The 16489-nt window shown below is 45.9% G+C and overlaps 1 protein-coding gene across 3 annotated transcripts in view; it reads right to left on the minus strand.

Annotated features, from left to right (window-relative positions):
- The window catches only part of FMN1 (formin 1), a 1014107-nt gene that overhangs the window by 352782 nt on the left and 644836 nt on the right, over positions 1-16489 (minus strand). For all 3 annotated transcript variants that reach the window (XM_069638563.1, XM_069638562.1, XM_069638564.1), the window contains one exon: positions 16068-16185. In XM_069638563.1, the coding sequence (XP_069494664.1) occupies positions 16068-16185 (118 nt within the window). The remainder of the gene's footprint in view (positions 1-16067; positions 16186-16489) is intronic.

The following is a 16489-nucleotide window of genomic DNA, read 5'->3' on the forward strand; positions in this document are numbered from 1 at the left end:
TCCAACATCTTTATTCTAAAACTCTCCCATTCAGCCACTGATTTGAAGTGGTCTTTTTGTGGAAATGTACCAGACGCCCGTCAGACGAGGAATCAGAGGAAGATCGATGGTGTTTTTTTACTTTTCTTTGATGAAGAAGAAAGTAGCAAATCACACTTTTGGAGTGTTTAGATCTTTTCTTGGGCCTTTCGGGAAATTCATCTCCTGTGAACTCCTTCCTTCAGACCATTTTCTTTTTGAAGGGGTGGAGGATGGACATTTTGACACCAACTGACCTAGGACGAGATTCAATCTTCTCGCCTTTAAGGCCTTACTGGCCATAGACTGGCAGGAGCCACGCTCAATGACATTGTGGGATTTGCCTAGGCAGCAGAGACAAATCCTGTGCGGATCAGTGATCAACATCCTCGAATCACAGACAGCACATCTCTTGTAGCCTGTTTTCAGGCATGGACATTGTGACAGTCACCAAAATGTACGACATGCGTCAAAAACAATTTGCTGAGGCGAGTCGCCCTGTTTAGCTCCTGAATCCATCAGGTCATACTTCCTGAGGGGGTGTGTCCCGTAGCGCTCCTGCCTTGGGTAATTAGTTACACAGATTGTTTACCAATCAGTGGGACACATGTCCTTGGGTGGGTGGGGCAGCACAGCGTCTGGACTTCCGAGGGATCCCAGAGCCTCTGCTCGATCTGACAGTATGCTGAAAAACAGAACCGAGTTAACAGGGCACAGTGCTTGATTTACAGGGCCTGCGGTAGCAGCCCTGTAATTATGGTTAAGTTGCTTAACCCAAAGGAAGAGGACTTTTTTGGCCGCTATTAACTTTTCCCCTCCTGGACGAATCCTTAGAAACTTGGCAGAATATATATATGTAAGATTGATCCTGCCATGTTTGGTGAGGTTTTGTTTACGGGAGGCAAAGTTATAGGGGAGGTGGGTGGGTTTGATACAAGGAAAACAAAGTTTGACAATGCCTACAGCCCAAATCACTGGACGCATTTTCACCAACTTTGCGGCAGGAGCGGCAGCTTGGTCCCAAACGCGTGCTTTTGTAAATTTGGTGTAAATCACCCAAGTAGTTTTTTTTAAAACAACCAAAAAGTAGGTAAAAAATAATTTTCGGTCCGTGGACGGGCCTCCGATTGGCCCAGAGACTGACGTGAGGTCCACGGACATTGGACGCACCCGCTGATTGGATGGAGAAAAGCGTTAGTTGTGTCCGATTTTTGGAAACGCCAGCCATGTTTGATTCCCGGACAACGCCGTTGTCCACGAAGATTGTGGTAAAAACATAAAAAAAACCACACTTAGCAAACAAACTCTGGGGAGGTGGGGGGGGGGGTGATGAGGATGGAATGGGATATGGCCTTAAAAAGGGGCATGCTTCCTTCTCAGATGTCCGTGAACAGTCCATGACAGTCCTGTGATGTCCGCGAACATCTTAGATGATCGGGGGCATCTATGCTCATTTGTGCATTACATGGTTGGTGAAAAACAGTTTTTGGGTGCTTATTACTTTGGCACCACTCAATGAAACATGAAATTCTGGAATTTAATTCTAGGCCTGATCCTGAATGGTTTTGGAAAGTGTGGTGCTGTTTTGTCAGGAGGGAACACAATTAGAGGTGGGGGGGGACACAAATATTGCAAAGGCTTATAAATGTATGTGGTGCCATTTGATGAATTTGCACAAAAAAGTTTGCAAAAAGAATTTAGATCCAACTATAATTGTTTTGCAAAGTTGGGTGGGATTTTGTCAAGAAGGGGCTAAATTAGAGGCAGGGGTCTCAACATTTTTAGATGGTTTATAACTTTGTTGCCGTTTGACAAATGTGGACAAATCTTTTCAGATTATAGACCCAATCTTGAATGTTTGTGTGAATGGATTTTGTCAAGTGGGGGCTAAGTTATGTGACTATTGAATGTATGTACATTTTGACACTTGAAAAAAGAAAACATGAGCGTATTTCCAGCAAACTCGTGTAAGGAGCACTGGCAAGGAACTGAGCGCATGGTTTTGCAAGTGTGTCCGTGTTTTATTTTTTGACAAGTGTCATAATGTAGGTACAAAAAATAGTGATATACATTTGGTAACTGAGGTATAGCCCGTGGCCAAGGGCAGTGGCCAGATTGTCCGGGTCATGACCTCGACAATCTGGCTACTGGCCGGGACCGGCTTTGTGGTAAAGCGTGGGATAGGTTTGAAAGGGAAAAACAAATATGTGCTTTTGGGTACAACTGAAAGTGCTGGATGGGATTGCAGCAAATACGCACAAGAAGGATCAGCAAGAACTGGAAAGCATGGTTTTGCAAATATGTCCTGTGTTTTTTTAATTTATTTTTTTAAGTATAAATAGTAAGTACACAACACAGTGATGTAACTTTGGTGCCTGGGCAATGGGCCTGGCCGTCAGCAAGGAGAAATGTGTACTGTAATTTGCTTATTGGGGCATGCGGCATGGACGAAGCGGTAGGTTTGAATGGGAAAAAATATTCCGATTGCGGTTACAGCCTGAAGTGGTGAAGTAGATTACAACAAACTTGCATAACGAGCATTAGGAGCCGCAGGCATGTTTTTGGAAATAGGTTTTGTGTTTTATTTTTCCAAAGTGTAAGAATGCAAGTAGAAAAACTAGTGATCTATATTTGGTGTCTGGGTAGTGGGCCTGGCCGTCGGCAAACGCAAATGTGTACTGTGATTTGCTCATCGGGGAATACGCCATGGCCACAGCCTATGCCCAAAGGATATGGAGACTGGCTATGGCTGCGCAGCATGAACACTGGCCAGTGGTTACATTATTATCGTATAGTGGACACCGAACTACAATGCAGGGTCGGTGCAGTGAATAATAGGGGTGTTTTGGTTAAGCTAGGGTCATGATGGAGCCTTATGCCATAGGCAATTGAATGATGACTATTTCCATCCCCAGCATGCGCTGCTGATAATGACAGACATAAGTATGTGTGGCAAAAAATAAGTTTCTTAAAGGAGCTTTATAGTTCTTTCATATATGTGAAAAAGTAATTATTAATAACTTCTATACAGGGATGATGTAACACCATGAAACATTTTCACTTATACTATTAAATTGACAGAAAAAAACTGTGTGTTAAAAGGGATGTTATGTTATGGTTAAGATGCATCCCACCCTTGGGACTCCTCTGCTCCAGTAGTTAGCCAGTGGCGTCCCAACTGGCATACCTTAGCATTTCCCTCCTGGGAGCAGTTGCCCATCCGTACTACCCCTTCCATTTATACACGTCTCTCACTGCACAATGCCTATGTGCATTTATAGGAGTATTGTGCACAATTTGTTCAGATAAGTAAGGGAAATGTAGATGGAAGAGATTTGTACAAGATTGTTAAGTGGTAGTTGGTGTGTGGAAGCTTACTATGGTCCTAGGGTTCTCTCCTCGCCTTCATTTTAAAACACAAACATATGGGTTGTAAGAATGCCTATAAGGTTAGGCAAAGCAGAAAGGAAAACTGCTCCAAAAAGTACGAAGATGGATAACTCGGGATCTTATAGATCACAAGATGTGGGAACCCTCACCAGTGTTTTCTCTGTTCTTGGGATAGTCTACCTTGCGAACACACACCATCAAATAAAACGTTCAGCATGAACACGTTAATAAAAATAAAGGGTTGTAAACCTATCCAGGGAGGGTGCAATCTTTGCACTCGACACTACCCATTTGCTAGTGATATTTGGCAAGTAAGAAATAGTGTGCTGTGTGTATGTATAGCATTGGGATGACAGGAGGCTTTTTGATGGCTGGCTAGTAGCTTGCAATCTGCATTTTTTGCCACCTGTATCCAGGGACCACTAATGGTGGAGTAAACCGTTTTGCGATGTAGCTCGAGTTAACTTCCTGGTTCAAAGGTCAGCGCCCAGTAGGTTTCTTGATAATATTGTTCCTTAGGATATGCCAACCTGCATGCCACTTGTCTCTCCCACTCAGCAAGTATTTCTTACCCTCTTGCTAAGATTATTTTCATGACGAAGTATTTCCACTGGCGTCATAGGGTTGTTGTCTGGCTGCTTCACTGTAATCCCCAGAAAAAGGGTTTCCTTTCTGAGCTAAAGCTTCCAGCCTCATCAGGCTCTTGGGTCGACCTCTTGATCTCTGGTTCCTTGTGATACAGTCTCAGTAGGCTTGCAGGGGTTTGTTGTCCTGTAGACTTGGTCTTAGCCACGCTCAGAGATATTGTGCTCTGCTGACATTTAAATGCTCTCTCCGGGAACTCGAAGTCTCGACTCCAGTCTCCCCAAGAGGGTTTGGTTCTCCCGCAGGGCCTTTTTCGCTCCTTGTGTCTAAATCTCCCCCAAGGTCTGGTTCTCCCCTAGCAGGCTTGCATTCTCTCATCACCTATAGAGGTTATGGTGTCCTGACATCTGCAGTCTTTTCTGCTCTCCAAGTCTTCCCACCGCTCTGTTCCCACTGATCTGCAGCACATGTCAGCACTTCTACTTTCTTTCTTCAAGACCGAGGAAACTGACCAGCTTTTTATTCAGCCAGAACCGGGTGTCACGTGTCTGACTGGCCAGATGTATGAAGTGTTTCTCTGCAGCGATCCGACTACGAGTGAAGCTTTGCAGTTCACAACAGAGCCAAGGGCTTTAAAAAGGTGGCTGATCATTTTGAATTCATGCCATGTGCTCTTGGTGTTTTTTGGCGAGCAGCCAGTTTCTCTATACCTGGTGTCGTCCGTCTTTGCAGGATAAGGGGTTTTTGCCTGGCGATTTAGAATTTCTGGAGCCTGCTTGCTTGGCTTTTCTCATGTAATTTCGGGTTGACATTTCCAGTGTGATTTTAGGGCCACAGCGTCCCTAACCCCATACAGACAGGATATTCATCAGACCAATTATTTGCTCAGGTTATCTAGTCTTCACCCAGCTACTCTGCATCTATAATTCAGCTTTTCACATCTACAAGTGCAATAAAGTGAGCCGTGATTTGGAGGCTCTGCTCCAGCCTTTACCTGTGGGAAATTGGATCTCTAGGTCAGTTTTAACCCATTCCTAAATCATGTACATCTCTAAGCCCGTTCAGCCAGGAGTGGCTTGTGAAAAGCAGTTTTGCTTCCAGTGTGGACCCGACTGCATCTCGTTATTGTAAGGTTTAGTGGGTTGGAGTCATTGTATCAAACTCACTGATCACACTTCTGACACCACTTCTGCTGTGGCCGAGGAAAGCTACACAGGTGGCAACAGAACACTATTTCAGTATAGGGGTTAGATAAACGCCTATATGTTCTAGGGGTTTTTAGCTACGACTAATAAGGATTTTCCGAAGTAAAACAGTTTACATAGTGAACTTAAGTAAAGGGAGTTTCCCGCCCCCCCCCCAGGTGTCAACTATATTCCTTACACAAATGCTACAAAGTCTTCGTTTATAGAAAATATGGCGTCTCGAGCGAGAAAGTCTCAAAAAGATGGACAAATAAATGTTCCAACACCTAATAAATCAAATGTACCAAAGTGTTGCCCAAAACCAAATTCAAAGCCTACTCTTCAAAGCCCACCCTAGTTGAATGCAACATAACAGAAGTAATCTTCTGTGAAGGTGCTTTCAGTAGTTACTCAGTCTAGTCTCCCCCAGTCCCATCTGCTTTAACACAATTTCTCAAGTCATCTCCCAGGATCTCAGCCTTCCGGTTCCAGGCTCTTCGCAACCTTTGGGTTATTGCAGGATTCACAGCAGGTCTTTGAACAATACCTTGCCTTCCATCAGGATCCACGATGAGTACCTCCTGGAATGTTGCTTTATCTTGGACCATCGGCCTCTCAAAATTCCCAATCGCAGATTTCACAGCTGTAGAGAGGCATTTCTCCCACCTTGCCAAGCAGTCAATATTATGATATGCTCATGCCATGGGTCATGTTTTGCCACTAGCCCCTTGGGGATTGCTGGTGGATGGACCCAGGCTTCAGCCTTCTAATCCCCTCAAGATGAAACAAGTGCTTCTACAGCACTCTGGCGACTCACTCCTTCCTGGGTAGCTAGGTCTGGAACACTTCCAGGCAGGTCTATTGGATCCTTTTCCAAGTAGCAGCCCTCTCCTGGGATTGCCATCCTAGAGTCTCCACTTGCATCAAGGGATCGCCAGAAGACATGTCAGTTTCTTTGTGGTTGCCATCTCCTTCCGTCTCCTTCCTGCCCCATGTATAGTACTAGGCTTAGGCAGCATTCCCATCACTTCCTCCGACAGGTTAATGCCTGTTCTTGTTGCATGTTTGAATCTGGTTGGTTATTCATGGGGCATCTCTAATTATTCGATCCATGGTGTTCCCCAGTAGCGCTGCGCTACTGAGGACACTAAATGACTGTGGGTGTTGCAGCACGCTGTGCATGCCCCTATTATCTCTCGCTTACCATTGGCTAAGCAGTGGTCGGTTTCTCTTTGTTTGCAAATGCTGCAAGTTGGCAGAACTCCCAGTTAGTTGTATTACCAAACAGGGGCTCTGATTCCGGGTTAGCACGCATCCTTAGTAAGGACTCCTTAGAATGGTAGTTCTCCAAACTCATGATGATTATACATCGCTCCTGTTCCTGAGTAGCAGGGGCCCTCACAACGCGTTCTTGGGAACTGTTGAATTTTGCACTACGGCCCTCTGGGGAGGATGACGAGCTGGAGGAGACCTCATGAACTACCATCTGGGAGGCACATCAGACAGCAGCCAGACCATCCCAATCCCTGGTGGCTCACTTCCCCAACTCAGCAAATACGGGAGAGGGTTATGATAACTAAACTCAACAAATGCTACCAGCAAACGTCTACCATCCTTGACACTTCACAAACAGAAGATAAGAAGAAAGGCAATGTAAATACCTGTGCAGACAATAGGAATAGAGCGGAACAATATCATTCAGCTGCCTTGCAGCCTCATACAGACAAAACTCTGGCCTATTTTTATTATGTTATTTACTGGCACGGATCCAGCTTTGAGAAACAATGAAGCGCTTTACAGGAGGTATACAATAGAGATAAACAATGGAGTGCTTTTCTGAGGTAACAGAACAGATATACAGCGGTGGTAGGATACAGAGCGGCACACAGGAGGGGTTCAGCTGTACGGGGTGGCAGGAAAGAGGGGCAGGCGGCGTCTAGCAGGTCAGGTGGCACGGGTGGGGGGGAGACTCCATGATGAGGTGGTTCTCAAGTTCTTTTCTGAATTGTAGAAGCATGGGGGCAGGGGTGTTGCAAGGTCTGGAAAAGATCTGGGGATTTGCTAATGTTGGGACTGTCGGGACTCAGGGCTAGCTAGCCGTTTGGTTGTATCCCCCCACCGAGCTTCTATCCGGGGCTACAACCAAAAGACCCGGGACTATGGCCCCCTCAGCCCACCATAGCAACGCCTCTGCGTGGGGGCGAGTATGATGGGGACGGGGAGGAGGTTCCATAGTTTTGGTGCGCAGGCAGAGAAGGCTTCTTTCCTTTATGCAGCAGGGGATTTAAAGTCTGCACGTGGCCTGACTTCTGGTGGTGCGCTGTCTGCCAGTGATCCAGAGTTGCTCCATGAGGTAGCTAGTTGACTTGAGGGTGACTGCCTTATAGATGATGCAGGAAGACCTGAAGGTGATTTGTGCATGCAGTGGGATCCAGTGAAGGGCGATGAGGGTAGTGGTGATGTGGTCATATCTGCGTAGATCCTTGATGAGGCATGTGGCCACATGTAGAACACTTCTCAGGGGCACAAGGGAGGGTGGCGGGAGGCCTTTGTGGAGGGCATTGCCCCCATCCAGGTGGGGTAGAACCAGTCCTTGAACGGTGGATCTAAAGCCAGTAGGTAGGAAGGAAGGAAGGGCTTGACTTTCTGCAGGAGGGAGAGCGGACACCAATCTGAGTTTTCTTAGCCATGTGTGCCTTGAAGGAGAGGTGTTTGTCAATGGGCAAACGGACAGACTTGGCGCAAGAGGTGAGCTTTGGTGTGAAGCCCTGAGGCTTCATGGTTTATAGGCAGGTCTTTATGGCTGTGTGTTTGGTGTTGTTTGGGAGGAGTAGGAATTCAGTCTTGGACGGGTTGAGCTTCAAGTATGTGCTGGACATCCAAGACTGGATCAGCGCGATGCAGGTTTTGAGCTGATGGAATCGATCTTGAGGTATAGCTGTGTGTCGTGTGCGTATCGGTGGATGTTGTGGGTGGATAGGAGGGCTCCCAGTGGCTCCATGTATAGATTGAAGATCAATGGGGAGAGGATGGAACTCTGTGGGACTCCACGGGTGACAGGTAGCACTGGCATCTAGATGAGTCCATCTGAACAAACTGCTGGCAGTTAGCGAGGTAGGACTTGAACCAGCGTAGGACAAGGTCGCTGATCCCCATGCGCCGATGTAGGGCGTCCGAGTGCTTGGTGGTCTACTGTGTCGAAAGCGGCAGAGATGTCGAGTAGAACCAGGAAGCAAGGGTGGTGGTTGTCAAGATGTTGAGGGCATCATCAAAAACCTGTATGGTTGCCTCTGTGCTGCATCTGGGCCTGAACTAGGATTGGTAGGTTTGGAGGAGATTGTTGATGTCGATGTGTTGCTGCAGTTGGACGGCTACCGCTTTCTCAATGATCTTACCTAGGAAGGGAAGATAGGTAATGGGATGATAGTTACCTAGGTTGTTGGGATCCAGAGAAGGTCTCTTTAGTAGAGAGCGGATTTGTCCCATCTTTAGGGTCCATGTGAAGGTGCCTCGAGTTAGGGAGCGGTTGATGATCTCCAGGTAGGGAAGGAGAGCTTCTGCAAAGAGGGTTTTGAGGATGGATGCTGGGAGGAAGTCTCTGTATACAATGTGGCATTGAGGGCAGCCAGGGTTTCCATCAGGTCATCTGTAGAGAGGGTCTTGAATGTTGCCCAGGGTGTGGAGATTTCGCAGAGGAAGGGTGTGAGGTGGGCCTGTGGATACAGAGCTATTGTCTATGTGCTGGCGAATCTTGCCGAATTTTGGCGATGTAGGTGTTGATGGCAGGGGATTTATCGATGGAGTGTGCTATGGCGGGTCGGGTAGCAGGTTGACACAGTGACTGACCACTTTGAAGAGAGCTCTGTTTTTGTTGTTGGTTTCTGCTATGGTGTTCTAATATAAGGCCTTGGCTGTGTTTTGTCTGTGGGTTGCTCCGTGTTCCGTGAGGAGCGCCTATGCTGTACAAATTCAATACAAATGCTTAATTCCGCTATTAGCAAACAATACAAATGCAGGGTTCCATGCACGCAGCCATAACACCACTAAAAGTATATTTTCAACATGCAACAAACAAAACTTCGAAACGTGTCAGAAGCCCTTTTTTAAACCAGCTTCTTCTAGTCGATCCTCCAGTGACGAAACCTTGTGTGCTGAACACCATGCAAAGCATTGCCAGGGAAAAAGCCTGACCGCATCTGCAGGGTGCTTCATTTCCCTTTTGTACCACTCAGACCTTTAGTAAACCGAGTCAGGAAGCATTTGCATGAGGATTAGAAGGGGAATCAGTCCAGACTGAAAGCCTTCATCAAACAGAGGTACAGGTAATCAGATCAAATTACTACGTATTGTTGAACAATCCACAGAAACTGAATGGCCATTTCACAGCAGTAACCTGATGCAGAGAGCACTTAACAAAAGTGCCATTGTGCAATGTGGATCTGCTCAGCCTCTCATTTTACTATCTGTGTGTTTATTTGGCTGTCATTCTGAAACCATGCACTGCTGGAGGATTCTCTGCAGTGGGGAGGTTGCTGTGGGCCATCAAGGTAACACACAGGGTCTATGACAGAAAGAGGGGTGCCACAGTGGCATAGTAATTGATAAAGCCAGAGGCTGTATTCTGCCTGCCAGCTGTGAGGAATGGTGACAGAGATTAGAAGGCGGTAAACTGGGAGCCTCCGTCTCATGTGCACGATCTCAATCTGTCCCATTACAGGTCTGAGAAGCTCAGCTATTCCCTACCTCTCAGCCAGAATTAATATCTGAATACACAAAATAAAAAAAAAACAAATAAATGTAAAAAAGTAAATAAAACCCCACATCAGAAATTGATCCAGAGAATCAGAAAGCTGACAAATAACGCCAGCAGAACTGCACCCATTTTTGTTGGCGGTTGAGCGAGACTACATTTAGAAGGTTAGCTACCGACTTGCCCAAGGGCCGCAAACAACCTCTTGCCTTGCCGGTGAGTCTGTTCCTTTGTAGCTTTCACAGACACAACCCAAAATAATAGGAGTCTGGGTTGGGACACAGCTGGATATTAACGGCCCTTGTTTTGGGATTGAGCGGTCACTAGGTCTGTAGTCTGTGTGGTAATGTCTCTATTGTCAGGTGGGAGTATGGCACAGTCTAACATTCAGGTCTCTTTTGGGTGGGGTGCAGCACGGTTAAAAATATATCGACCCCTCCATCCATTCTTGTCGTTAGGACGCTGTTTTCCAATTTATCAATCAATTAATACTTTTTTCATTTCTATCTCAGAGTTTACGTCTGCTCCCTGGCAATTAGTGTACATTCTGAAAAACTTTCTCAGTTTGCTCAGGGATTTAGGACTCCATTTCCCAGCATGCATTGGGACAATTAAGGAACACTTTCTTGGCTCGGTTGGGGAATTAAAACTCAGTTTTCCAACATGCAGGATTCCACCCGCCACACTGTATATTATGCTATAAACTGGACTCTGACAAGGTGCTTTAGGCCGCATACCGCCCCATCCGGTTCACCTTCACCCCTGGCCGCCTTAATGTCTTTCCCCATTCCCTGGCTTCATACTCTTCCCCTCCTTAGTAGGAATGGGTGAAAGGTTTTCAGCTGAAGCAACCAATTTCATCTCTGAAACTTCGGTCCAACACTTGGTGGACAGACCCGTCTTCCCCTTGAATGCAAAGTAGCTGAGCACAAACATTTCATCCAATCAGTAGTCCAGAATGTACTGCACGCCCCGATTGGTAAAAATCAAACACTTTGTATGTGGCATGTTCCTTCAACCCCTGAACTCTTATGTACCGGTATCAATGTACATTGCACACTGGTGAGTGTTATGTGGAGGATAATTCAGGCTTCACATAAGTGCTCGGGTGCATCAAGAAAAGGTCCCTCATCAGAAATATGGAATCTTCCATTGCTTGTGACCCGCCTACAACTTGCCCTCCCCTATGCGTCAAGACCTTTTTTTAGCCTCGTCTGATGAATCTGGACAACTCGCCCCTTCTTTCCAGGGGTGGGGGGGGGGGGGCACCGTCTGATGTTAGGGAGGTGAGCCTGCTACAAGAGACCTTCCCTAAGGGTCAGGAAAAGCGGAACCTCATGGGGAACAACTCCCCTCTAGTGGGCAAGGACTCCCATTCCTACAAGGAGCTCCCTATGAAGAATACTCCGTCTGCATATATGGGACTAGAAGAGACTGATGTTACTTCCGTTTTACTTCCAACAAATATTGACATTGCTTTTACATCATTGGCTGAAGGTAATACTGGCATTTCCTTGAACTCAGCAAATGGCAGAAAGCAACATGCCCCTTTGAAGTACGGAGGCGAGAATAAAGGGACGAGGAACCTTGAATGGAGGAGGAAGAAACATGCGCAGAGGTGAGCCTCCGACGTACAGATGTCCTGGAGGAGTGGAGCCGCGCTAGCGAGAAAGCAGAGATGCCGCAAGGCTGGCACTCAGAGGTGATACAACCAAGTAACAGACTGGGACGGAAGGACCGTCTTATCTGTGGCTAGACCATGAAGTGGCTAGGACAGGCCAGAGGAACAAATCTTAAACTTTAACTGAAGAGACTACTGAATCGAGCAGAAGAAGAGGAGCTGAAGCTTAAGTGCCAGCGACACAGTGTAGAAGGGCAAAAAGCAACATCTCTGCTAAAATGCCATCCTGCAGGGGCACACCCAAAGGCATAGAAGGGGCCAGAGTTGGCCAGGATAAAGAGGCAAGCGGAAAGAATGTATAGAGAAAGAAGTGGACAAGGAGGGTTGTGGGAGCAGGGCAACAGTGGAGGGGGGGGTCGCGCCTGCGACCCCTGATGTTTGACTTGCTACCCCAAAAAAGAAATTAAAAAATAAAACATTTTTCCAATTGAAGCTTTGGGTGTGGCCAATGCCATGTGGCGGGTTCCACAAGTTTAACACTGAGCAGTGACCCTAAATAAGAAAGAATAGGAATAACATAATTTGTCTATCTGGAATTCTAAACAATAATTGCTAGATTCATTAAAGGTTTATTTCAGGCACACTTCAGGGGGTAAGTCACTGATTTAGACTGTTCTTAAACACCTCAAATTCACAATGCAGACAACTTCCAAAAAGCATTTAGAGTAGAATAAGCATTAATTTCGGACAACGTATTTGGCGTTTCGCAAGTTGCAGTTGTGGCATGTTTTCTTCTGCTGTTGTCTCTTATGATCATCACAATATATTCCATCTCAGTGTCCTTGGAGACTTGACAAAATCCTTGTGCCTACAAGCTGGTGTACAGTGTAGAAATATTTGACCGTAGCACATCCTATCTCCATGGCATGCTGTTCAGGATGTTTGTTTGAATGCATGAGGTAAAGAGCCCCCAGAGAAATCTCAGTTACCAGTTTAACGGTATCCACTACAGAGTGTAATTTGCTTTCTGACTTTGAGAACATTCTGACATGTAATTGCTCATTTTACTATAGCCGGTAAGATAGCTATAGGTGGTAATAAGGTAGCTCAGTGGGTTAAGCGCTTGCTTGTTGCGATGTGCATGTGATTGCAGGTTGCAGGTTTGAATTCTGGCAATGCCAACTCAGCCTTTCATCCTTTGGAGTTTGATAAATGAGTACCAACACAGGTTGGGCGATATTGTATGTATATTTGTTCTATGTAAAGCACTTAAGAGTAAGTGATATATAATAACACATCATTATCATATGGCCTTGGACATTTGCTTGCATGCACAGTAATTTAGTAATATGAGCCTATACACACTGATATTAACGATAAATATGGTGATCCATTCTTGTATGCCATGTATATCACATTACAGTAACCATGTTTTTCGTAGTGAACTTAGGAACAACGCTATGTGATGCCACTTCTGTTTTGTCAAGGGGTGAAAGGTCATGTTCCATCGCTTCATGTGATGTCACTTCAGGGTGGGGTCAAATTACATCACTTCTTGTGATGTCAGAGGTCAAGGGTTGTGTGATGTCACTTCCGCTACCCCAGACATTTTGGTGAGCCCTAGAAACCAGAGCATTGAATCTTGGCAAGAAGCACATAAGGAACCAGAGAGGATTGGGAAACTTGAAAACCAGAGGGGGCTGGAGAGTTCGCGAGAGAGAAGCGACTTTGGTACAATCATAACGAGAAGAGGATCTGGAGGGTCTAATCAATCTGTTCAAGTTACAGGGCCATTAGAGAGAAAGTGGTTCAGGTGGTGGAAAAGGAACAAGGCAAGAATTCCTCCATGGAACGAACTTGGGAGACATTTGTTTACGTCGAGGCTAACAGGAGAGCAGAGAACACTTCTTTTCGAAACTATTTTTGCATGAACTGAAAACCAACTCCAGACAATTGGCCGGACATAGTCCATGCTGAGAGGCTGTTGCTTTGGCTTATATTTTTATGTTGTTTTTTCCACAATGGCAGTGCTAGATGGCGATTATGCTTGGACTGAGGATTGCTTTTGATTTTGACGGCGGACGAGCATTCGTTTTGTATGTAGGAAAAAGCTCCATTAAGCAGTAAGATAAGATAGTTTTTTCTTTTTAGTTGAATAAACGCCCTTGAAATGTTATCCTTTAGTCGGACTCCCCCTGGTTCGCCACTCAAGGTATATAAAGTTTGGCATGTTGTCTTCCAAAACAGTTTAAGTTAATGGTCTCCTCTATATGGGCAAACACCGGATATCAGGAAGATGTGAAACAGCATTGCGGCAGAGCAGCACGTAGAGGATGGTGGGGGGGCATGCCTCGTCTTCCTCTTAGGCTCAAGCTGTAGTGACACCAATTCTCTCATTCTGTATTCTTGGCGCATCAGTATGAGACTTTTTTCGATGCATGCAACCAAGCCCATGATGAAAGAACACATACATTATTATGCAGGAAAGAAGCCAACTGAGCTTTGCGACGACAGCTACACTATCACAAAACAAGCATTGACAATGCCAACAGTTTGGGCTTTCGTGTAGGTATGGAAAAGGCATTTGCCAGGCACTGCTGTAGTCTTAATAACTGGCCATTGATGGTAGCAGTGGAAATGGTGAGAGTTCCCGGGCATATCATAGCAGGGTCTTCAAATGCCTAATACTTATACACAATTTGTTTTTTTTAAAGGTTTTGAGTGGAGGTCAGTGCTTATAAACCGAGTGGCTGAACACAGACTTGGTTAAGACATTTTTGTTATACCAGTAGCACATCTACGGCTCCAATTAAGTCATTAACTGTCAGAAGACTGCTTTGAAAAAACACTGGCAGGGCAAAGTTTGATGGTAAGGTTTAATAAAGCTAGCTCTAAGAGATCCCAGGAGGATGTGCGTTGGGTTTGAGAGGGGCAGGGAGTGGGTGGGAATTTTCAAAGGGATTAGCATGACCATGGGAGTCAATGGGTGTGTAAATAACCAAACTACAAGCTTTGTGTCCCTCCTCATATAGCGTTTCTCCCTACCTGTACTTTAATGCAATAGTTTTGGCTTTCAGGTGGCGCTTTCGCCCCACCTAATAGCTAAAGCTAAAAAGAATACAGCTTCAGAGTATGATGTTTAGCTCCATGACACTGCAGTCAGGCACATTGTGCAGGTTCCATCCCCGGGTCCGCGCTTAGAAACCTTTGGGTATTAAGCGCGTTATAAATAACCTATCAGATCATATGAAATGAGGAAGAGGCGCTGCAGCAATAACAACCCTATACAGATCCGGCTTTTCCAGCGGGCTGGCGAGGAGCACTGGAACAGTAAATCCAATGCAAGGTTATGAAAATAGAGGTTTTACTGTGGAATAAACAATGTCTTCCTAGATTAATAACTTTCTACCAACCACCTTACTGCAAAAGTATGAGAAGATTATGCACAAGGAGAGATTGGTGTGGATTGACAGAGGAAATACTATGCAGAATACCGAGAAGTTAATGGTTGATCTTAGAGGAAAGAACCTGTGGAGATATGTTCCCTCCCCGAGTTCCCATGTAGCAATGCGAGGCACGTCCATCTTGCTCAGCCTGTTGCATTAATAGGGCCTCAGTGCCTTACCTGCATAAGGAGTGGGCACACCAACTCTTCTAGTAGTCGGTGGTGTCCTGAAGTAGTCTTCAGATAACTGTATAGGCGCGAGTGTTGTGTTGACTGTATGTGTGAGCACCACGCAGAGAAAATAATTGAATCTAAATATCCTATTGAAAGTGAATATAAATGCTGGCAGTGCACACTCACCACCCTTCAGTCGTGTTGACTGCATGTCCCTGTAGCGCCATCACATTCTTTAAACTTGGTGATGCTTCCACCTAGTGCTTCACTTCCATAAAGGAGCGTGTTGGGTCTGCATGCACACTTAAAGCATAAAAGGATGCCCACACACGCATGAAATCCCTTGCAGCACCAAGGGTTCTCTACATGCACATGGGCTGAACCGCATGTGTGCCCCGTCTAGATCAAGCGCAGCCATCGGTTATACCAAGAAGCTTCATTCCCACTAATACATACAACTCCCCATCACTCTTAATCGCTGTTGATCCCCCGTTGACTTGCCCCCGGTGAAAAGAAAACTGTTGGGTAGTTAACAGGGAGAGGTCTTCAACTTCACCAATCCCTGATCTTCAATCCATGCCCCCAAAAGGGTCTCTGTGCTAAATAGCCTGTCTTCATACAACTGCAGCTCCCACTGGCCCCCTCTCCCAGGTTCTTGTCCTAATATTTCTTCAATTCAATTAAAAAGGGCCTTCAATTACATCTTGGATGTTTTAAATGTAAACTCACACCCAAGCCCTTCTGCGGGCATGCTCTGTTCTTCTGGTTGTGAAAAGGTCTTCTTCCCTGACCACAATGCACGCGGAGTTGGCCACTTGCATTACATCTGCTGCAGGGTGTGTGCTGGTGGTGCATGCAACAGGAAGGGTGAAGGTTTTGCAAGGAACGAAAGACACTCACCCGCCTCAGTGTATTTCAGCCCCACCTTCTCCTCCTCAAAGTTGGGTCTTGGCGGTGGCCAGACAGCTTGCAGCTTTCCCGGCGTCCGGTCCTCTGGATCTGAGAGACTGTGCTCAGGCTGGAAGGAATGACAAAACAGGACCATCACAAAAAAGAAGCAACTGTAAGACCGTTCGCAAAGGTCCAGCTCTATATACACTATCCTCAACACTAGCACTTGGCAAGTGCAGCCACTTTTGTTACCTATTGGAACAGGGACACAGAGAAAAATTAATTTGCCCAGAAACAATGTGGTCAAGTGGGAATGCTGGAATTAGAATCCTGGCCTGCTGGTTGCACAGTAGACCACATCTTGTCTCGAGTTATGATCATTAAAAGTTAAGGGTCCCCAGGACCCCATCTTTCCTGCTCCAGGTCCTTCA

This window comes from Ambystoma mexicanum, chromosome 14 (genome assembly GCF_040938575.1).
Source record: "Ambystoma mexicanum isolate Mex_15411 chromosome 14, UKY_AmexF1_1, whole genome shotgun sequence".
NCBI lineage: Eukaryota > Metazoa > Chordata > Amphibia > Caudata > Ambystomatidae > Ambystoma > Ambystoma mexicanum.